This window comes from Numenius arquata, chromosome 15, assembly GCF_964106895.1.
Source record: "Numenius arquata chromosome 15, bNumArq3.hap1.1, whole genome shotgun sequence".
NCBI lineage: Eukaryota > Metazoa > Chordata > Aves > Charadriiformes > Scolopacidae > Numenius > Numenius arquata.
Window position 1 is genome coordinate 17,140,660 of NC_133590.1, and position 21,998 is coordinate 17,162,657.

A 21,998-nucleotide genomic window follows, 5' to 3' on the forward strand; every position below is an offset into this window, starting at 1 on the left:
ATTTTGCTGTTTAGATTAACAGAGAAAACAGCGCCTAGTACTGTTCATGTGAGTAAACATTTATGAGCCCTTTTTGGCAAGTCTGTACTTAAAACATACATTAAGCTTCAAGGGTTCGCGTCTGGGTCTCGGTGCTTCGCGTTGGTGACAGCAGAGACAGCTGGAGAATCCCCTGCGAGTCCAGCTGCGGGCGTCTGTTCAGCAGTTCAGGTGACAGCGGGGTCCTTCCATGAGTAAAAATATACATGTTACTTGTAACGCGACTTATCAAAATGTAGAGTTCCAAAGAAACCTGGAGGGGAGCGTGCCGGTTCTCTGGGAGATGGGCAGAGCTGAGGGGGCGCGGGTGGGTTCACAGGAGGTGACACGGAGCCAGGGGGGCTCGGAAGGCGTCCTGTTCCTGGTCAGAGCTCCCGCTGCCGGGGGTACCGGTGAGGGTGTGCGTTTACGTACAGCAGCGCCGCTCGGCCCATGTACAACCCTAACGAAACCCCAAAGAAAACCCTGCCAGCAGTCCTTACAGAACGGCATTGTTTAAGTAATTAGCAGATGCAAGGTTAAAAAAAGGATTTTTCTCTGCTTTTTTTTTTTCTAAAACTTGCATTTAAGAATGACTTGATTTTTGGTTTTGATGGTTTTGACCTTCATGTCCCTGAAGTCCAAAGGGGAAACCGTCCCTTGAGGCTGAACGGGTGCTTGCTGGTACCTAACGAGGTCCCCTCTCAGTCTGCTCTTCTCCAGCTGAACGGCCCTGGGTCCCTCAGCCTGTCCCCAGCACAGAGATGCTCCAGCCCCTCATCATCCTCGCAGCCCCCGCTGGACCCTCTCCCCGTCCTTCTGGAACTGGGGGGCCCAGCACTGGTCCCAGTCTCCAGCTGGGGCCTCCCCAGGGCAGAGCGGGGGTGGCCTCCCTTCACCCCTGGCCACCCCAGGAGACCACTGGCCTTCTTGGCCACAAGGGCACATCGCTGGCCCACGGGCAACCTGGTGCCGCCCAGGACTCCCAGGTCCCGCTCCGCAGAGCAGGGCGACCCCTGACCTCTGACCCTGTGAGCTCAACCGCTGCCCCCGCCCCGCTGGCACCCGAGGGCCCCGGGAGCCCGGCCCCGCTCCCGGCCCCGCGTCCGCCGGGCCGGTTCCGGTCCGCCCTCAGGCGCGGGGGCGGTGCCCTGACGTCACGCCCCTACGGCAGCGCACCGTGAGGTCATCGCGCGGCGCGGCCCGGCGCGGCCCGGCCCCGGCGGGGCAGCGGCGGCGGCAGCATGGCCGAGGCGGCGGCGCCGCGGGTGGGCGCCTGGGTGCCGGTGCTGGTGGAGCAGATGGTGAACGACACGCTGGTGGTGACGCTGAGCTGCGGGGAGCGCCGCTTCACCGGCGTCCTGCTCGACTGCACCAAGAAGTACGGCCGGGGGTTGGGGGGGGGGGGTAGCAAAACCGGGGGGCGGGGGACGGCCGGGCCGGAGGCGGGGAGCGGGGCTGCCCCGGGCTCGGAGCCCCCGCGCTGCCCTCGCTCGCCCTTTGTCCGCCCGGCGGGAACAAAGCGGGCGGGAGCGGGCCCCAGCCGGGAGGCCGGGCCGCCCGGTGTCCCCGGGGCGGCGGGCCCGGCCGCGGAGAACGGCGCGGTTCGCCATGGCCCACCCCCCCCACCCCCCATGGCCGGGCTCCGGGCGGCGGGGCCGGGCCGGGCCGCTGCCCTCGCTGAGGGCCCGGAGGGTGCCTGTCCCCGCCCACGCCGCCCCCCGGCCCGGCCGGTCCCGGGCTGCCCGCCCCCCCACCCCCGCCTCAGCCCCGCGGCCTTGACCGGCTCGTCCCTTTCCCCCCCGTCGCTCTGAAGCGACTCGACTCCGCGGGTCCCTCCCGCCGCAGGAGCTCCCCGGGCTCCCCCTGCCCGTCCCCGGTGCAGCACCAGCCCCCCCCTCGGGTGGCCGCGGCGACGATCTGGGGGGGAATTGTGCGTGTCCCCCCGGTTTTTTGCTGTGCTGTGACACACACACCCCCCGGGCCTGCCGCCCCCACGGCTGGGTGAGCAGCACCGGCTCCGGAGAGGCTGAGCCCCCCGGCACGGAGAGGACATTTCCCTGGCGAAGGGCCGGCTCCCCTGAGGCGAGGGGAAGGCCTTGGCGCAGGGGCTGCTGTATTTCAGAGCCATGGTAACCTTAACAGCATCCCTCACCGCCTGGGGGGGGCTAATGCTGGCCAGGCACTCACTGGCCGGCTGTTCGGCGCTGCCTCAGGCAGGGTTTTCTTTCTGCCCACTCAGTAAGAGAATGGCCGGGTCGGCGCCGGGTGGGAGTGCGGCTTCACCTCTACTTCTGCTTAGGGGATGTATGAAGCAAGACTGCTGAACTTAATTTTCAGAGTTTATTTAGTTTCATATGGCTATCCTGGAAAATTGGAGCCAGATTTTCAAAAGTATTCAGGCATCTAACTCCACGAAGAGTCTATAAACCCTGTGTGCTGTCTGGTTCCAGCCAAACGGCGGCATCCCCTCAGGCCAGAGCCCCTCTTTCTGTCCCCTCACGGTCCAGTTGTCATCCTCCTTAGGGACAACACGCACTTTTTTCACCTGGGTTTTTTCCCTAAGCTTTCTCCATGATTTTTTTCTTCTTTTCACCCCTCTGCTCCAGTGGACCCAAAAAACGACCCAGCGGGTGTTTCCTCCCAGAGTTTAAGGTGCTCTGGAGCCTGTGGCTGCCCCGGCCCTGCCACTGGTCCCCACTGGGATGGCTGGCGGTCCCCTGAGCACGGGAGTTGTCTCCCAGGGTTGGTGCTCGTTCCGCTGCTGTCCCATCGACCGGGAGAGCTGTGGCTCGGCCAGGGGCTGCCTGGACCTGCATTCTCCTTTCTGACTAGAAGAGGAACAGGGAAGGCAGAAGGAAGGGGTTTGATGATGCGTTTGAACTGGTCAATAGGATGGCTGCCCCCAGCTCCTCCCACCCGCCCCAGTAATTATCCTCTCTAATGATCAGACTTTTCTGTGGCAAAAAGGGAGCCTTCGGATGGGCCCTCCTGCCCTGAGGTGACATGGGGTGGGCTCGCTGCTGCCTCTCCTCTTCTTAACGAAGGCCGAAATCTCGGAGCGGGCCAGTTTCCCAGCCCATTGGTGCGATGGTGCTGCTTCAGGGAGCGAAACATGAAGAAAAGCGGTTTGGCTTCCAGATGCCACCTGGCACTGCTTTAACCATCGCTTCAGGGCCGCGTGGAGCGGGAGCACATCCCGCCTGTCTCTCCAGAAGGCCTGGGTAGAGACCTTGGCCTCCACGAGTCTCTGGCAGCCCAGGCGGTGGGCCAGGAGCTCTCTTCCCTTTGGGTGTTTGCAGAACCTGAACACAGAGCAGCTGCTGGGGCCGCATCCCGTCCGTGGTGGTCTGGAGCGCTGGCTGGGCTGTGATGGCCACAGCAAGCCTGTGACCTGGTGGCCAACACGTGGCCGGAGAGCTGTGACCCTTGGTTGTAGCTGTCAGCAGGATGTGAGGCGAGTGGCTGGACCTTAGTGAGCGTGAGGAAGGGGCTCAAAGCACCTTCTCCACTGCAGCCGCTGTAAATTTGGGATGTGGAGGAAGGAGCAGACCTTGGCCACCGCAGAAGCAGCAGAGGACAGGACTCTGTGGCTGGTTGGGAGGTAAAAGCCGAGGTGTGTCCCAGAAGCAGCAGGAATTTGTCAGTTTGGTGCTGAACTGTGAAGGCCCCAAAACAGAGACGTGGCCAAAACGCTTCCCCTCCTCCCCACTGACGGAGTGGTGTCCCGCCGGCTGGTGCCAGTCAATGGTGACAGTAGGTGGATAGAAATACATTAACTTCACCCAGACTTGTGCAAAAAAGTGTGGGGGGCATAGGGAAAGCTGGTGAAATTGGTATTTCACCTCGTGGCAAAAGTGAGCTGCTCCTGGGAAGCAAAGTGTGTCAGATGGAGCGTTTCTCATTCTGCAGTGGGTGGAAAGACACCGGAGCTAAATCCTCTTACGGAGCTGTGCCTGCATGGAAGGGGCTGGCGAGGGGGAGAGAAGCGGGGGGGCTGCAGGCACGGCAGCTGGCGAACACTCTCCAAGGGTAGGACTTAATCCCTTCTAGTGGCTTTTCCTGCAGCTGAAGGAGCCTGGTCTTCCAGTTCATCCCAGGAGGGGTACACAGTGGGGAGGGACAGAGGAACCGAAAGCAGCTTTGGGTGGTGGTGGTGGTTGTTCACTTATGCTGAACGGGTGCTGCTGGCACCAGGGGATGCGGGGATGAGACGGGAGATGCTCAGAGCGCAGCCTCTCTGGTTTTTTCCTTCCCCGGTGCCTGAGAAGCAGGGCCAGGGGGCACATCCCTGCGGGAGGGGGCTGGCAGATGGCAAGATGGCAGAATTCTTCTTGCCTCTGCCCAGAGCTGGTGTGGCAGGCAGGGAAAGCGATGGTTCGTCACCAAAACCGCCACCTTAGCCTTCGGAGACACTTCCAGTATGAAGGAAAAGAACTAGAGCCCGGAACAGGGCGGGAAGGACTGTCTGGGTATCTCGCAGCCCTGGTGCCATGGCCGTGTAGAGAGCGGCTCTCCCAGCGCTGTGGGATTCCGTGGTGGGATGCAGGACGCAGCAGTGGCCACCCACCCCAACACGGGAGCAGCAGCAGGATTTGCAGAGCTCACCGGTCCCTGCCTGGCCACGGTCCTCCCTGCTGGAGCCACTGCCTGGCCACGTGGAAGCCGCTGCCGTCGAAAATGGATCTTAAGCCGCTTTGCTGTTCAGCCTGTCCCATTGGTGTAATCCCTGGGACCAGGCAGGTGGGGTCTTTCTCTCAGACTGCTGGTGCTGCTGCCTCTGTGGGCTGAAGAGCTGCTGAAGGGGGGCTGGTGATCGAGTCTGGACAAGGAGTCCCTGCCGTGGGGGCTCCTCCTCATCATCTGGACGTTTTCCGTGTAGTTTTGTACCAAGTGTAAATAGCAGGACCCCAGGCTTCTGGTTAAAATGGCTTAACAGCCTCTGCGCTTCTCCGAGGCGTGTGTCCCCGTGAACCCTGGCCAGGAGAGGGGGCCTGTGGCAGGGTGGGCCAGTTCAAACCTGGCAGGGTTACCACGTGCTGAAACGTTAACTTCACAAGCGTAGGTCGTGCCGTGGGGTTAACCTTCGGGTGCTTCTGCCGAGCGAGACCTTCGTGCCCCGGTGGTTCCCCGGGAAGGAAGTGGCCGTGACGGCGCTGCCTGCTCGGGGCTGGGCTGGGCCTGCGTCTGTGTGAGGAGCAGAAAACTTGTTTGTGTTTCTGGTGTGACCAAATTCGACTGTCTCATTGTATAAAATAACCAAAATTTATAGCCAGAGCTTCAGAAGTGATATCACTTCAGTTTTATGGACAGTGCTGACATCTTGGGCTGTACAAACTGTACTTGCTTTCCTGGTTGTCGTTTGAAAGACACCTACATTCTCAGTTGTCTCTGTTTAAAAAACCCCTCTTAGAACAAAAACATTTTGTTCCAAATTATGTGGTTTCAACAGTGTAATCCTCTCAACTCACTGGCGTTGGGGGTTGGAGCTTCCCAGTTAAGCTCAACTGTTATCTGAACAGGCAGTTCTCGCTCTCTTACTCTGGATACTGGGAAAGGACTTTTCAGAGCCCAGGTAACTCAGGGGTTCTTTTTATGTCCGTTAGAGAAGGGCAGTGACTTGGTACCACAATCAGACTAACTCCTGCTTGCTTAGTTTATGTGAGCTTTTAAGCTTGGTGGGAGTCTTTGTGGAAATCAGGTGAGAGAGGCGCAGCCTGTCATTGTCTGGGAGAAGGAGAATGAAGCCAGCGGATTAGGGATCCGTGTTCCCCGTTGTCCTGTGAGCTGCTTCAAAAGCCCCGCTCTCCTTTTCTCTCTGATCTCGGGTGCTTTGTCACCTTTGGTAACACTGCTTTCTGCTGCTGCTCCCGTGGGAAGGAGAGACCTCGCTGTGCAGGGCGAGGGGAACTGAGGCTTTTGGGGTCCCTCCCACAGCAAAGCGATGCGGCACTGGATGGAGGGAGAGGGGACAGGGAGAAGGGAAGAATGCAGCCAGGGACAGGGCTGGGGGAGGCACTAGGAGCCCTGGTGCCTGGGAGGAGGCTCCTCTCCACCGGGGAGCCCGCAGCGGTGACTTTGTGCCCCTCTTGATGAGGGGATGTGTGAGCGGGTGGAGGCCTTCAGCTTCCCTTCGGTGCCCTTCTGCGGAACGGCAACCAAAGTCCTTCTCTCTGTAACGCCACCGAGAAACTCCTCCCTTGCTGGTGGCTGGAAGGAGAATGATGGCTACTGAGAAGGGCGATGGGGAGTGTAGCATCCCAACCCAAAACTCGTGTTTGGTCTGTGACTGTTCTCCCTCTCTCTGGGTTCTCCATGGCTCACCCATACAGCGTTTTGTTATTATGCAAAAGCTGAAGCACTTCACCGATGGTGTCCTCTCTACAGAACTCTCTCTGGAAAGCCAAGATAGTGAGCATTGCCCATTCTGAGTCGGTGTTTCAGAACAAATATTTGTCCAAGTGCTGTGTTAGCATAATATTGCTAATGTCGGGCCAAGGGCATGAATTCTGGTGCAGAAGCCCAGAGACCTGAATCACAGTTGTGTGTTTCAGAGGGTTTGCTTTTGCCGGTATCTCTGCAAAATACTGCACCCAGGCTTTGGTAGCATTCGTGAGACTTGGCATTGGATGATAGTACATCATCATTGTTAACCCTGCTGTGCTGGAGTAGTAGTGTATTCCTCGTTTTAAGAGATAAAGTCAGATATGGGCAGACCGGGAGCAGAGGAGCAGAGCTGTGTACTGGCGAACCAGTGGTTTGAAAATGCAAGTTATCTGTCCAAGTCAGGTTGTTCAGGTTTGGAATGAGAAGCTGAAAAATCCGCCAGGCAAGGAGGGCACGAAGACAGGAGGTCTGATGGCTCCCGGCAGGTTTGCACAGTCCATACCACAGCCCTCCTCACGGCCTTACCAGCCTGCTCATAAAATAAACCGCTTTGTGTGATAAAATTTACAACCTCCTAGAGCAAAACTTCGGGCAAAGAGTTCATGGAAGTAGAAATGTTGATCTCTCTGCCTTTTCTGGCAGAGGAGTTAGGACACCTTTCCTGAATTTTGAAATGCTGTTATTATTTTCAGTGGCAGAATTGGCTGCATTGTCTTAAAAGTCAAGGGAAATGCTGCGCTCGTAGTATGTGGAAGTTGTGGGAGGGTTTGGGGTGGTGATGGGTGGTTGTTTTGTGGTTTTTTTTTTTTAATTAAAGAAACTAGAATGTTTGTGATGTGCACTGTTCCTGGAGAAGCACCTTTTAAACATCTGACTCTTTGTCTCTTTCCTTCCCTTTCTCGCCCTGCTCTAGGTCCGGACTGTTCTGTCTCCCGTCCTTCCCCAAGCCCGAGGAGCCTCCTGCGGATGTTTGCGCTAACGGAGATGCTGAGGCCGGAGGTGCTGAGGCCGGAGGAGCTGTGCAGGGCCAGGCACAGCCGCAGCCCGACGGAGAGGAGCCTCCCAAAGGGAGCGGGGATGAGCAAGTGCCCCCACTCCTGCCTCCCCCGCCGCCCGGCAGCCTTCCTCCCTACCCCCCCTACTTCGAGGGAGCCCCCTTCCCTCGGCCGCTGTGGCTGCGGCACACCTACCACCAGTGGGTTCCACAGCCCCCCCCACGGACTATAAAGAGGACGCGGAGGCGCTTGTCGCGGAACAGGGACCCCGGACGGCTCATCATGAGCACCATCAGGCTGCGGCCGAGGCAGGTGCTGTGTGAGAAGTGCAAGAACACCTTGAACCCCGAGGACGTGGACGCGGCCAGGCAGAATGTGAAAACCAGGAGGAAGCTGAGCATTCAGGACAAGGAGCAGAAAAAGCACAGCGACTCTGACTACATGGAGAAGAGGAACAAAAGAGAAAAGAGAGAGGATGACAAATTTTCTGGGGAACTAGTACATCGAACGCCAGTTATAAAAATATCCTACAGCACTCCCCAGGGGAAAGGCGAGGTTGTCAAAATCCCTTCCCGCGTTCACGGCTCAGTCAAGCCGTTTTGTCCAGAGCGGGTATTGCAGAATGGAGGGGAGGAGCAGGAGGAGACCAGAGACTCTGAGCGGTGTCGAGAACCCAAATGTTTAATGGAGAAGACAGCAGGCAGCCAGCTTGCCTCCATTCCAAAACTGAAGCTCACGCGGCCAGTGCATTCCAGCGCTGATGTCCCACCCCCAAAGATACGGCTGAAGCCCCATCGCATAAATGATGGTCAGAGTGTTTCAATTTATAAGGCAGAACTTATTGACGAAATAAATGTCCTACAGAACAGCAGGGAGTCCAATCCTGAGGCATTTTACAATGATGAATCCACAGACAGAGGTTTAGCTGAGGTATCTTCAGGGAGCTCAGGTGAAGATGATGACTTTAAAAGATTTCCCCAGGGTAAAGATGGACATGATAACTTGGCTTTCCTTATGAATTACCGTAAAAGAAAAGCAGATTCTTCTAGTCTATCGGTGTGTAGTAACGACAGTCTAGATGAATCCAAGTCTTCTAGTTCAGAAGTAACGTCACCAGAACTGTGTGACTTTTTGCCTGGTGATGATGCATCCGTCTCCTCATCTTCAAAAGATGAGCGTAAAATAGTGCCGCCGCTGACAGTTAGACTGCACACCCAAAGCGTGTCTAAGTGTGTCACAGAAGATGGAAGAACTGTTTCAGTGGGGGATATTGTTTGGGGTAAAATTCATGGTTTTCCATGGTGGCCAGCACGTGTTCTTGACATAAACCTTAGCCAGAAGGAAAACGGGGAACCTTCATGGCGAGAAGCCAAGGTATCATGGTTTGGTTCTCCGACGACTTCATTCTTATCTGTTTCAAAACTCTCTCCTTTCTCTGAGTTTTTCAAACTGAGATTTAATCGCAAGAAGAAAGGGATGTATCGGAAAGCTATCACAGAAGCTGCAAAGGCAGTAGAGCATCTGACTCCAGAAATAAGAGATCTCTTAACGCAGTTTGAGACATAACTTTGCCTCCAGTATCAGGTGAGTGCTTGCTGGACTACAGCTTCCCATGAAAAGCCTCTTGGGTTTTTTAGTCTACATTCCACTGTTTGTTTGCATTTATTTTTCTTTAAAAACTGAGGTTGACAATTTTTTAAGCTGAAGTGACAATTTTTTAAACTGTCAGTTGTTGGTGGTAATTTCAGAGGTGATACGAGCCTTTTGTTCCAAATCTTTGGGGGGGACCATGGGAACTGGAGCCCCTGCTCCCAGAGGGGAGTTGACATCGTGCGGAACCAAACATTGCTTGCTCAAGGAGCTAATAAAATTGTAGTCCTGTATTAGCGCCGGTTGCGACTTGGGTGTAGCGAGTATCGAGGATACTTCGTTTGTGTCCAAACCAATGCTGTGTGGCTGGAGGGCTAGCAGTTCCTAGACTTCAAGTGTCTTTGAAATATCTCTTGGTTCAAAGAACTAAAACTCTTCTTGGAATCGAGGTTATATTTATCATACCTGGGTACCAATGCCCAGCAGTTGCCCGTAACAGTTCAGGGCCCTCGGGGGCCCTTTGCTCTGGGCGGTTTCTCTGACCCCTCTGGTATGGATTTCTTATGAAGGCACTTTCTTTATGGCTCTTCAGAATGATTGATTGTACCAGAACTTGTCTTTACCTGGGGAACAGTATTTCAGTGTTTCTCACAGCACTTAGGGTTTGGCTTGTGTCTGAAAAGTTGGTGCGTTGCTGAGGAATGGCCTGGACCATTTGGGCTTCACCTGCAAGCTGTGTGTTTGAAGACGTTCAGTGGGAACGTAAACATGGGAGCTGATTCTCTGTAACGCCTCTGGGTTTTGCTTTTGCTGGTTATAAGCATGGAGGGGGATGGGACTCCCTTTCTCATCAGTCAAAACTTTGCCCAGGATGAAAATTTGGTACCTAAAAATACAGGATGTGGTGTGACTGGGAGTATAAATACCATCTATAATTTCAGTGGATGCTGCCTACTACGCTGCCCCCAGTGAGCCCATGGGAAAACTCCAGCAACTTCAATAAGCTCTAGAATGGTTTCACAACTTGCCCATCATCACTCTCTGGACAAGACTTCATCTGTGATACTGTTAAACAAGGGCTCTGGAAACCATAATTAATCATTAGGGAGAGTCGTCTTGTCAAAGGTCTTGCTTTATACACTGTGGTTCATTATGTTGTCCCCTAAATTTTCCTGCTCTTTTTCTGTGCTGGAGGGAATGGGTGTTCACAAGCCGCTGCCGCTCCTGCTGTAGCCTGTCGTTCTCTGTCGAAGCTGTGTTAATGCGGTGGGACTATGATGGTCAGTGCTCACGTGATCCAGGGGTGGGGGGAAGATTTTATTTCTTTTTTTTTTTTGTACTGTCATGGGAATTCAGTGCTCGCTTGAGTGTGCTGAAGGACTTGCTCTGCTGGAGCTGTTACTCCGTCCCAGCAAGCCTGGCTGCAGTGAATAATCAGAGCGTGGTATATTCATCCTGTGTGCTTGAGGTATCAGGACAACTGATACACCCCAGTAAGTGAAAATGTCCAACTGCAGCAGCAGCAGCATTTGAGCTTCATCCTTGATCTTGTCCCTTCAAATGCTGCTTAGCTCTGGCTAAAGACTTTATTATATCAAGAGCGTTTGGATTGGACCCAAATTCCTATTAGCTAGATCTGGAGTATAAATAAGCCCAATGCCCAGAATACGCTGTCCTCGCCAGGGAGAGAATCGTGGTCAAAATCCATCACTCCTGTACGAAGAGGGGTCTATTTAAAGGAGCAGCAAAGCTTCATCCCTCTGCGGGACTGCCTTCACCCTGTGTGTGTGTGCACTGTGGGCCAGCTTTAGCAGAGCAGATGTTGTCACCGTTACTGATGGCTGTCTTTGCTGTTGGGAGCTCCGGGCGGGCTGGTGTGCCACGTCTGGGGAGGAGAAAGGGCAGGGGGGAGAAGCACCTCATGCTTGAATCGGTCAGGTTGGCTGTGCCAGCCGGTCCATGCGGAACAGGGAAGCGTGTGGCCAAGAGGAGCTCAAGGCCCAGACCTGGAAGTCCAAACGGGAGGATGTTTGCCCATCACTCATTGGCCTGAGGAAAACGCTGCCCGTTCTTATCAGCAGGACCACTGCAGATGTGGTGCTAACGGCGAGACCTGGTCAGGAGATGCAGGTGAAAGGCTGGAGGGCAAGGCCTTGAGAAGGAAAAGGAGACTGAAGGAGACCTGGGTTGTTGCAGGCACGGTGCGTGTCGGCTACAGGTGCAGAGCAGAAGGGATGGAGGGGGTCTGTAAACTGGGAAAAGAAGAACATGTTGAGAAGGATAAGAAGAAAATGATGGGATGTCCTGGATTAGACCAGACCCTTCGTTCCCTCTACTCTTCAGCCAAGCCTCTGTGTGTGTATATGGGTATATAGATAAATTTAATACGCAGCATCATGTCGCTGCCCTCCTTCAGCTGGCTTCCCTCAGGTGACTCTGCCTTGATCTGTCGGCGGTGAGATGCAAGCACAGCCCACCTCTCTGGGATGCGGTATGGGAGCGGGATAACAACTACAGTTGCTCACAGCTGGAAAAGCAGAACAAAGCTTCCCGTGTTTCACATGGCACGTTTAGATCCCCCATCAGAGCGGCATATCCAGTGTTTTCGTACGTTGCTTACAAAACAGCTCATTATTTCAGAGATTTGCCCTGTACTGAATTCTCTCCATTCAGGAGGACTGAATTTTTTTTCCTTCAATTTCCCTAAGGTAGAGCTGAAATGTTGTCATCAGTTCACCGACTATTCTTTCCTGAAGCATGTAACTTACTACTTCACTAATGTTTGTAGTTCCTGAGTCCTAGGACCACAATAACGCTTGATCTGCAGTTAAATACCCGAAAGCTCTGAGGTCTTTTCGAGGCAGCGCAGCCTTGTGTCTGCTACGCTAAGAGCAGGCAGCTGGCTGCTCACATCCCCCTGTGGTGCTGTGGCTTCCCCGGCGGCTGCATGAGGGCTCGTCATCGTTAGCGCAGAGCGAGGGCCCGGATGGGCTCCAGTGGCAGCTCTTTGCGAACACTGCCCGTGCCAGCCCTGGGCACAGCAGAAGGTGGCGGCTGGTGACATTTTCTGTTGGGAAACATTCTGTCTTCTGGCGTGTTCTGCAAAGCATAGAGGGTGATTACTGGAAAAAATGCACAAACAATTCAGGTAATTTGTGAATGCATATAAAACCAGAAGCAATTGGATTTTTTTTTTTAAAAAAAAGCTTGGTTTGGGATGGAAAAGCTGGTGTGATCGTTTTGTGGTTTTATTATTCTGTTCTCATACTTTTTTCTACAAAGAAAATACTTTATTAGAACCCTGTCATTAACTGACTAGTAAAATAAGATTTCTGGAAAAACACCAGGCAGACTAGCAACCTGTAGAAGTCACGTTTGTAAGACACTTGGTTTAAGGTAGTGCCAGGAGAAAAATGCCCACTCAGCATCTTCTCGTGCTGGTTTGTAGCTTCTACTTGTGTGTCACGTAGATATTACCGCTGTGCGTGCTGCCCGTGCTGCCGAGGGGTCTGTGCTGTGCTGGGTGCTTGCCGAGTTGTTCTTGTCTGGTTTTACAGCACCAGACACTGGGTCACTCCCCTCATCCTGCTGTTATCCCTGCAGGCTTCTGCTGTTGGCTGTGACCAGACCCAAGGCTCTGGTAGTGCCAGGGAAATGGACGGCGTTACTGAGAATCACAGCATGGTTTGGGTTGGAAGGGACCTTAAAGCCCCCCCAGTGCCACCACTGCCCTGAGCAGGGACACCTCCCACCAGAGCAGGTTGCTCCAAGCCCCCTCCAACCTGGCCTTGAACCCCCCCAGGGATGGGGCAGCCACAGCTTCTCTGGGCAACCTGGGCCAGGCTCTCACCACCCTCACAGCAAAGAAGTTCTTCCCCACATCTCATCTCAATCTCCCCTCTTTCAGTGTCAAACCCATCTCCATGGCGCTTTACTTCCCCCTTGTTCTGTGGCCTTCCAGCCCCTTCCCTGTGTCGCTGCCCACGAGGCCCTGCTGCGGTGGGACACTCACCTTCCATCACCCATGTCAGCTGCAGGACTCTTGTCCCCAGAGATGTTTCAGATGGTCAGAAAAGCCTTCTGAGTGCTGGAGCGTTGCCTGTGCCCTGCTGGGCACGTCTGTCTCCACAGGGGCCATAGGCTGGTGTGCGGGATCCCCACTCCGAGAGCCGGTCCTGCCGGGTTCCACACTCCCTCCTTGACATTTTGTCTTGGGAATAAGAAAATCTCTGTGCTTTTGTGTTTTGCTTTCTGTTCACTTCCATGATAATGTCATATTTAAACTTGCAGCTGCATGAACTTCAAATTCCTTGAGCCAAACAACTGCTCTGTTGTCTTCCCCAGCCCTGAGCACCCCAGCTTATTTCTGGTTTTACAGCGGTGGTTTTGCTGCCATACCCGGGGCACTGCCGTCAGCCACCGAGGGATGCGATGCATCCTGCTGAGCGCTGCCCCTCTGGAGGGGAGCCCCCGCAGCGGGCAGGGAGGACCCTTCGGGGCTGGTGTCACACATAGTGGTGGGGACGAGCGGTGGATGGAGCTGTGGCTCCAGCTCCGCCACGGGTGCAGCACGGGAGGGAAGGTGTTTCCTAAGGTCACCCTGTCCCTCTCCGGGGAACACATTACGTGGTGGGGTCAGGGGATTTTCGAGGAGCGCGTGTTGCTCCGTCCCCTCTGCGTGTTGAGGGTGTTGGTCCCTGTCAGGCTGAGCAAACCCTGCAGTGCCACACGGCTGGGTCCCTTCTGCTCCATGATCCTCCCCAGTCGCTCCTCAAGACAGCCCCCTCCCTGCCCACAGCCCTTTCTTGCAGTAAAACTTCTTATACAAACTGCTTGTAGATTTTCATACACATCTCTGCATGAAACAAGTTTACAATGTGTATATTCAGTTGCTTTTTTGGTCTGGAAAATCCTTTATTCTTCCTCCCTTTCTTTATCCCCTCTACCCCCAAGCTGTGACTTGAAAATCCTGGCTTTTGAAGGTTTTAATTTTACTGCTATTAGCTTAATAGACCCTCAGTATCGGTGCATTTAGCCATTCATCACAAAACACACACTGCTACTGCATACAGCAAAATCAAAGCCTATTGCATCCGGGCTATATATAGTAAGCTCTAATGTAAAATTTGGAACATTGGGTTATGACTTCACCTTCAAAGATGTTCAGGGCTTTGTATGCGCATGTAGCCACTACTGCCTGCCAGCAGTTTATGAAGCAACATAAATCACTCTTCTTTTTCCTTTTCCCCCTTCTCTTCTGCTTTGCCAGTGGCACAAAAGGGTTCTATAACTTTATATAAAGTTGTGGTGGTGATTGCTGCGATAACTAAATTTTTGAAAACACCTGCCTGGTCATGTGAAATATTTCAGCCCGGAAGACGAATGCTTGAGATTTTTCTTGGTGTGGTTTCTAGATGGTTCAGTCAACTAAAACCAAGCATCCAAGTTAATTGCTGTTTCTCAGTCTCCCTCCAAACAGCTTGGAGCCAGCGTCCCTGCATACTAATACAGAGTGGGAGAACAAGTCTAAAATAGCCTGCGCCGCATACCCGTGTGCCCCAGTGCTGGGGCTGCACCTCTGATGCCATCCTGCCCCTTTCCCTCTTCCCGAAAGCACTTGCGTGTTTGGCGTGTGACCACTGCGGCCGCCGTTGGAGACATCTCGCTCGGTGCTGCGTCTCCCTGCTGGGGCCATCTGCTGCCCTGCTTTCCCTACGCTCTGCTCCCAGCCGTATTTTTTGGAAATGCCAGCAGGCCATACATTGTGCTATTTGTAACCGCACACGAGCTGCACAGATGCCCCAGAATGCGATCTGCTTACGTGACCTGTAACTTCAGCTGCCGGAGGAGACTGGTGTCACCCGAAGGGCTTAACAACTCCCTTGGAAGCACAGCAGGCTGCTCTCTGGACTGAGGGTCTCCAAGCCCCATCTGAAGCTTTGGGCATCTGTGAGTTGTGCTTAGCTGAGCGTGAGCAGAGGGTGGGTGTCCCTCTGTGGTGTCACTAGCCTGCTGTGCTGGTGGGGTCTGTGCTGAAGGCTTGGGGTGATGGGTGCTTTCATCATAGAATCATGGAATGGTTAGAGTTGGAAGGGACCTTAAAGCCCCCCCAGTGCCACCCTGTGCCCTGGGCAGGGACACCTCCCACCAGACCAGGTTGCTCCAAGCCCCCTCCAACCTGGCCTTGAACCCCTCCAGGGATGGGGCAGCCACAGCTTCTCTGGGCAACCTGGGCCAGGCTCTCACCACCCTCACAGCAAGGAATTTCTTCCCCACATCTCATCTCAGTCTCCCCTCTTTCAGTGTCAAACCCTTCCCCCTCCTCCTATGGCTCCCCTCCCAAATCCAGAGTCCCTCCCCAGCTTTCCTGGAGCCCCTTGAGGGACTGGAAGGGGCTCCAAGGTCTCCCCGGAGTCTTCTCTAGGCTGAACCCCCCCTAACCCTCTCAGCCTGTCCTCGCAGCAGAGGGGCTCCAGCCCTCCCAGCATCTCCGTGGCCTCCTCTGGCCCCACTCCACCAGGTCCATGTCCTTCTGATGTTGGTGGCCCCAGAGCCGGAGGCAGCACTGGGAGGGGATCTCCCCAGAGCAGAGCAGAGGGGCAGAGTCTCCCCCATTGAGGTTTCAGAGGAGTCTGGGGGCACCAGGCTCTGCAGAGCAGCTCTGCTTCCTGGGCTGGGAGAGGTGTGCTTCATCTGCGTGGTGAGGAGAGATGTCTGGACAAAGAGCCTGGAAACTTGTTTCTTTGAAAACTTTTACAAATAGTGTAAAAATGAAATTTCTATAGCATTTATGTCCTTGTTTCATTTGTGGACACAAATGGAGGTGTTTAAAACTGCGGCACCAATTCCCCTTTTGGCCGCGGGCAGGGTGAGTTCAGCAGGATGGGGTCAGGCTCAGGACTGGCTGGTGCACAGGTTGGAGTGAGCAGCCCACAGGGTAAAGCCCTTCTGAGGCCTCCTTGTGCCTCTGGGTAAGGCTCAAACCTTCGTCCTACTTCTGTTGGGGCTAAGCGGGGATTTGCAAACTCCTGAGCACCTCCAGGTTGCACGTACAGAAGGGCTGCTTTGGGCCCAGAGGGAGCAGGGGATTTTTGGAAACTCGGGGGCAGCCCTGTGTGAAGGGTGTTTGTTACTCTGGAGGAGAGGAATGAACACGACGTACAATAGCCCTGCCGCGTTAATGGCACGTGGGGCCTGGTGACACAGTGGGGTGACACAGACATGTCCCGTTTTAACGCTCAGGTGTGAAAGGTAAGACTTTGAACCCAAAAATTTATATGAAGACTCCTAAATGCTGAAAGACTTGCAAATTTGTGTTTCAGCCTTGATACGTGTTTTGTTCTTTCCCCGAGTCCCTGTCGCTGCCCCTGGGATCGAGGTCAATGGCGGTGTGTGGGCTGAGTGACGATCCCTGACTTCAGCCTAACACAGGACTCGAGGAAGCCACTCGCCCGTGTCCTACAAACTGGATGAGGATGAGCTGCTGCCGGCTTTATTTTTTTAAAATCTGCTTGAGGCATCTGTTTTGCACTCTGGATGTGCCTTTACAGACTATGCGGGTTTTGCATTGGGTAGTTTATGAGCTCTCGCACATCCCAAGGTTGTGCATGTCTGAGATGGGCTCCTGGTGTGGGGCAGGGGGGGCAGAGCTGGGGTTAACGCCTCAGCTTCTGGAGCGATGGTGCTTCTCACCCCTGCACTGCTCCTGTCATCCTCCCTGGGTACATGTGTCTCCCTGGAAGGGAGGAGCTGGGCATCTTTTTAATGAAGGCTTTTTTTTCATTAAGTTGATTATTTCTGAAGGAGTAAATGCTTTTAACTGACGTACCGGTTCCTGTTTAATTTGCATTAGATTCTTGCTATTGTAGGATCAGACAGACTTGTTTTCTTTATAAAGCGTATTTCCTGTGTGTTCTCTGCAGCTGAAGAAATTAATTGTAGCAAAATTACTGGTTTAACTTCCCTTATGAATGATGACTGCTCTGTTTTGATTCAAGCCAATAACTCAAGCCTTTCCTTCATGCAGAAAGCAACCCTTCCGAAAGGCAGAAAACCCTCGAACCTGATTGGGGATTTTATGTTCATAGAGATGCTGGGATGACAGAGATGTTGGAGAATGCCGCTGCCAGGGTGCTCACTTCAGCTGGGTGCTGATGCCTTGGGAGTTGGGGACGGTTCCGAAGCCCCATCTGGCGGGTCAGGGATGGGGGTCCCGGCTGTAATCGCCCCCACTTGCCTGCAGGAGGAGAGCATGGGAAGGAAGGACTTTCTCGGATCGTGGCCACCAGTGGTCCCTCTGGCCTTCCCCTGTCCTTATGCTGGTGCCTCAGGCTGTGAAGCTGGACCTGGAACTCTCAGGAAGGCAAAAGGTGCGGGCCCTGGGGTGCTCCCCGTGCCGCAGAGGGGTGCCGGGGGTATCCTGTGCTTGTCTCACTTGAAGGATCATGGTGCGAGTCCCCTGAGAGGGCAGAGCTGGTGGGAGCAGAGTCCCCCACGGATCAGCACACCCGGGATGCAGTGATCTCAGAGGATAAATCGGCTTTCTGCGCTCTGCTGCAGCTGCTAAATCTGAGCTTGTGAATGGCTTTATTTGATCCAAAACTTTGCTTTTTTTACTATGAATAAGCACTTGGCTTCAGGAGAGCTTTCTTGGCTTTCCTTTCGACACACAGCTTAGCACACATGCTGCTGGATCGTGCCGCTGTCCTGAGTCAGTCGCTCTGTTTTGTGTTCATTACTCAGGCGTGTGTCAAGGCTGTGGCCATGGCCAGAGTGGGGTGTTCAACCTGCTACGCTGTCTTGAAGATTTATTTTTTTTTAACAGAAACCTCTGAAGTTTTCCAGCAAAAAGTGAGAGCATATGAGTGACCATGGCTGTGTTTCAAGATGGTGAAAACTCCTGTGTCTGTTTGAGGGTTGCTCAGAACAGACCCCTGCGGCTCTGCCCCAAGCCAGGCCATGGAGCTCTGTGTCCCCAGGCTGGGGACAAGCGCCTGTCTGTCTGTCTGTCTGTCCGTAGGCGCACAGCGCTCAGCAGGGTCTTAGGCTGCGCCGTTTCGGGACGTGGAGCATCAGCTGTTGGAAAGCAGTTTCCCATTTTGCTGGAAGCACCAGCTTTCTGCTGCCAGGGGAGAGAATCCCCGGTCTCTGCCCCCAGGGAATCTCAGGGGGCTGCTGCCATTGACCTCGTCCCTGACCCTTGCGATGGGGCAGCCCTCTGCGCTGGGACAGGCAGGATCCCTCTCTGGGAGGCGTTTGGCAGTGTGGTCCCATCCTCATGCTTCCTTCCTCCAAGTGTGAACATCACAAAGAACAAAACTGCCCCGAGGGCTTGTTGTTACCTCCTCAACGAGGAAATGCATTTTTTCCTGTTTAGACCAAATATTCTCAGCCTGTTATCTGTCTCTGAAGGGTCAGCTTCTTGCAAAAACCATTTGAGGGATATTCTGCCCAGTCCGTGGACCTCACTGAGGCTTTGGTAGATGTAAGATAATAAGCCTGCGAGTGAAGTTGTGGTACGCTCTTGAAAATCTCGCTGTTCATCAGAAGGCAAATGGATTCTTCTGCAAGATTAAGTATAAACTCATGCTCTGTCGACTAGAGGTAACAGAGCCTTGTCGTGAGGCATCCCTGTTTCTTAGGAGCGGGATGATTCTGCCAGATACTGAAGGAGTTTGTGAAACCTGCTTGCGGTCCTTCCCTGGAACACAGGCCTTAGGGCAGATGCTGGTGGTGTGTTAACTCAGCGCTTTGAAGTCCCATCTGTGTGGGCAATACTGAAGGTTGCTCTGGATGCCGAGTGTGGGCAAATCAGTGTCACTTTGGTTCCGTGCCCGCAGAAGGTGCTGTGCCTTTCCAGCAGTGTGGGAAACTTCATGGTCCTCCTGCGTTTGGTGCTGGCATTCTTGGTTCATTGTGCCCTGTACCTGCAAGTCACAAACCTCAACTCTGAGGGGTCTTTAAAGGTCTTTGATCTCTTGCTTTGTAGCATTAATCCTGTTTGTCAGGAACACAGACTTGAGCCCGTGTCCTGTGGCTCTGACTGGTCCACGTGGGCTGATTTGGCAGGGACATGTGTTGGGGCTGGTCAGACTCTTGAACTGGCTCAAACTCAATTGCCTTTGAGGTGTGGTGCAATGAAAAGTGTAAGTGTGGATCTCCATGCCTTTTTTTTCCATTCATTTCTGTATCACTGAGTTGTTTCATGTGTCTTCTGTTTTTTTCACTTGATCCTGAAGACAAAGGGATGCTCCCTTTGAACTCCTGCAAGGCTTCCACTCCGTAACCTGACTGACGGGGCCAGTGCAAGCGTAGTTTTTGGTAGATTTTTTGTTTTGACAGGCACATCCCTCTCCAGTAGACGCATCTTTTCAAGCCTGTCCCTGCCCTCACTCTTAGTGGCGGGTACCTGGAGAGGTGGCCCGCTGACAGCAGTGTGACACATCGAGCGTGGGCAGCCTCCCTACCTCTTGGTAGCTGTGATTTAGAGTGCGTTGTCCTGCACGTCTGAATTCACAATGAGCATCTCGCCACCCTCATTGCCTGAAGGCTGGTCGGTCGTGCTCTGGAGCGTTCAGACAGGGCCACCCTTGGAGCGGTGCGTGGTCCTTGGAGAGATGCTGGCCATCCCGAGGACTCCATGGTTCTGCAGCCGGCAAGGAGCAGCATCCGGGGTGGGAAGGGGAGCCTGCGGCAGGGGGCGAGGGGAAAGGGGGTGTCCTTTACCTTTGGGGCAGCGGGATAATGTGGCAGGGCTGCTCTGCCTCTGCATTAACAGTGACTCGACGTCTTGGGCAGTTGCAGGTACTTAGAAGAGCTTCTGTATGGCTCGCTTTCAAGGGGAAAATAATCCTATTTTATAGATTGTGTTTGAAAAGTGGAGGCAGATGTTCTTCACGTGGCATGCTCTGCAGGGACTCGTGGCAGATTAACCTACAGTAACCCACCCCGAATGGGGACTTACAAGACTTTAAGCCAGAGACGGAAGATTTGTTATCATCACTGAAATTCACATCATTTCTATCTTGGAGACAATTCCTGCTCTTACTTTGGGTTTGTTAACTTGGCGGGTTTCTTCCCAGGCTATAGCTGCTCTGGCTTTGCTGGGAGCAGGAGAATGCCTGGCTATTTTTAGAAGAAAGCTGGAGCGTGTGCCTTGCCGCTAATGCCAGTCCATTCTGTGCTGCCTGCAGTAACCTCTCCCTCTCTCGCTTTCTTCAAGGTAACAGAAGAGAAGAGCACGGCTGTTCTCCTAGAGCTCTGGTCACCCAGTCTGTGGACACCCTGACACGCTCCCCAGGAGAACCTGGAGGTGGCCGTGCGCATGGCAGGAGGACGGGCTTCTTTGTCACCTTGCACTGCTTTTCATCTGGGATAGGTGACAGGCACCAGGACGTGGCGTTAGGAGGCTCTTCTGGTGTGAGGCTGCAGGAAAGTCTTAAGGATACCTTACCCCAGGATGAGAATTCGACAAGTCATACGCCAATGAACTAGGAGAACAGCAAAAACCACAACTTGGAATGTATTTATTACCTAAAAGTTAGCTATTCTTGATAAAATCCCAAAAATTATTGCTGCTGCTTATTTTACTTACAGATTTCACACACTTGTTAATTTTAAAGCTACCAAACGTCTACTCGATACTGTACTCTGAGAAGTGTAATTGGAGCAGGACATGCAATAGAATGAAATCATTGTAGTGTCTTAAGTACAATGGACTCACTCTGGTCTCTATTAAAACTTGGAAAATGTGCAACACAGAACTCTGTGGCTGTCGTTGCATGTGTTAAAACTCCTTCCTGTCGTTTCCTACAGCGCTGAGTGAGCCGGTGTTGTCAGGTACGTGAGCAGGCAGTCACCTGGGAACTCGGTGGGCTTGTGTCTCTGAAGTCCCCTGAAGAGCTGGCAGCGCCGCCTCGTGCTGCTGGTGCTGCGCGCATAGAGGTGGGTTGTTCGCCTGACTGCAGAGTCAATCCACATTTGAAGTAACTTTTCTGTTCACACCTGGTCAACGAGTGTAATTTCAGGCCCCTTGAACACATGTTGTTGGATAGAAAAGATTGTTGGCCTTACACGTGACCAGAAATGATTAGCAGTCTTTAAAAAACACAGAGCAGCCTACAGCTTTGTGCCAGACTTAGGGTACAAATGGTTTACTAGCTGAAGTGACCTATGGACAAGCTTTTGAAACTGTATTGGTTAATTTTTGTGGTTTTGCATTAGCCTAGCTTTCCCTTGGATTCCCTCAGCCTAGAAACGTTAATTTGTGGTAATCCTTTGCTTCTGGTGCTGGAGAAAACAGCTCGGAGTTGTCCCTGGTAGGCAGAGTGTTGTGTGCGTGTAGAAGATCACCTCCGAGCTCCAGGGTCCTTGCACAGATTCTGTTCCCGTTTGTTCCGAATCCCTCACAGCAAACACTGTGAGGAACTAGTGGCGAATTAGAAGAACGAGTGGATCAGAAAACACAGACTCGTGTTTTCCTGGTTCATGCTGTGGTCTTCTGTATGTCAGCAGGAGAGGTCAGAGCTTCCCTTTTCTCTTGAACAACAACAAAGTTTAACAAGAGGAGTTCAACACCAAAAACACCCCTTCTGCTGAGTCTCAGAGTGTGCAACGAGTCAAATATGTTTCCCCTGAAAGAGTTGGAAGGCTGCGGTGTAGAACACGCCGGGCAAACTGCAGCACTGAAACAGGACATCTCTGCCCAGAACGCTTTTGGCCACCTCCGCAAACAAATCAATAAGCTTCCTGTTTTCCAAAAATAAGTGCCCAAAGGAGGGCAGTGTGTAGGGGAGGACTGTTCCTCTCCCTGTGCCGCCACGGCGGAGGAGTTGTTTACTCGGGCGTCCGCTCGGCCCGTCTCCGGGCTCCGGGGCTGGCAAAGGCGCTCCTGTGCCCTGAGCGCTCCCGCTCACGGAGAAAACAGCCCTGCCTTTCTCAGCCCCTCTCTCTCTATCTCCAGGAGTTTCTCTGTGGGCTTTTTTTCTAGCATCTTCGTGGGCTCGGCCC

The 21,998-nt window shown here is 53.6% G+C and overlaps 1 protein-coding gene across 1 annotated transcript; it reads left to right on the top strand.

The window, feature by feature from the left end:
* The first annotated feature begins 1,219 nt into the window (after nucleotides 1–1,219).
* On the top strand, nucleotides 1,220–20,750 carry PWWP2B (PWWP domain containing 2B). Its single transcript, XM_074159110.1, has 3 exons — nucleotides 1,220–1,399; nucleotides 7,319–8,984; nucleotides 20,212–20,750. Exons 1-2 carry the CDS (start codon nucleotides 1,263–1,265, stop codon nucleotides 8,964–8,966), a joined length of 1,785 nt encoding a protein of 594 aa, XP_074015211.1. The 5' UTR covers nucleotides 1,220–1,262; the 3' UTR covers nucleotides 8,967–8,984; nucleotides 20,212–20,750.
* Nucleotides 20,751–21,998: the final 1,248 nt, after the last annotated feature.

What these genes read in the sequence shown, in the direction of transcription:
- PWWP2B (XM_074159110.1), top strand. Translation starts at nt 1,263, where the DNA reads ATGGCCGAGGCGGCGGCGCCGCGGGTGGGCGCCTGGGTGCCGGTGCTG. An exon ending in CTGCTCGACTGCACCAAGAA is followed by an intron (nt 1,400 to 7,318) that starts GTACGGCCGGGG and finishes GCCCTGCTCTAG; the next exon opens with GTCCGGACTGTTCTGTCTCC.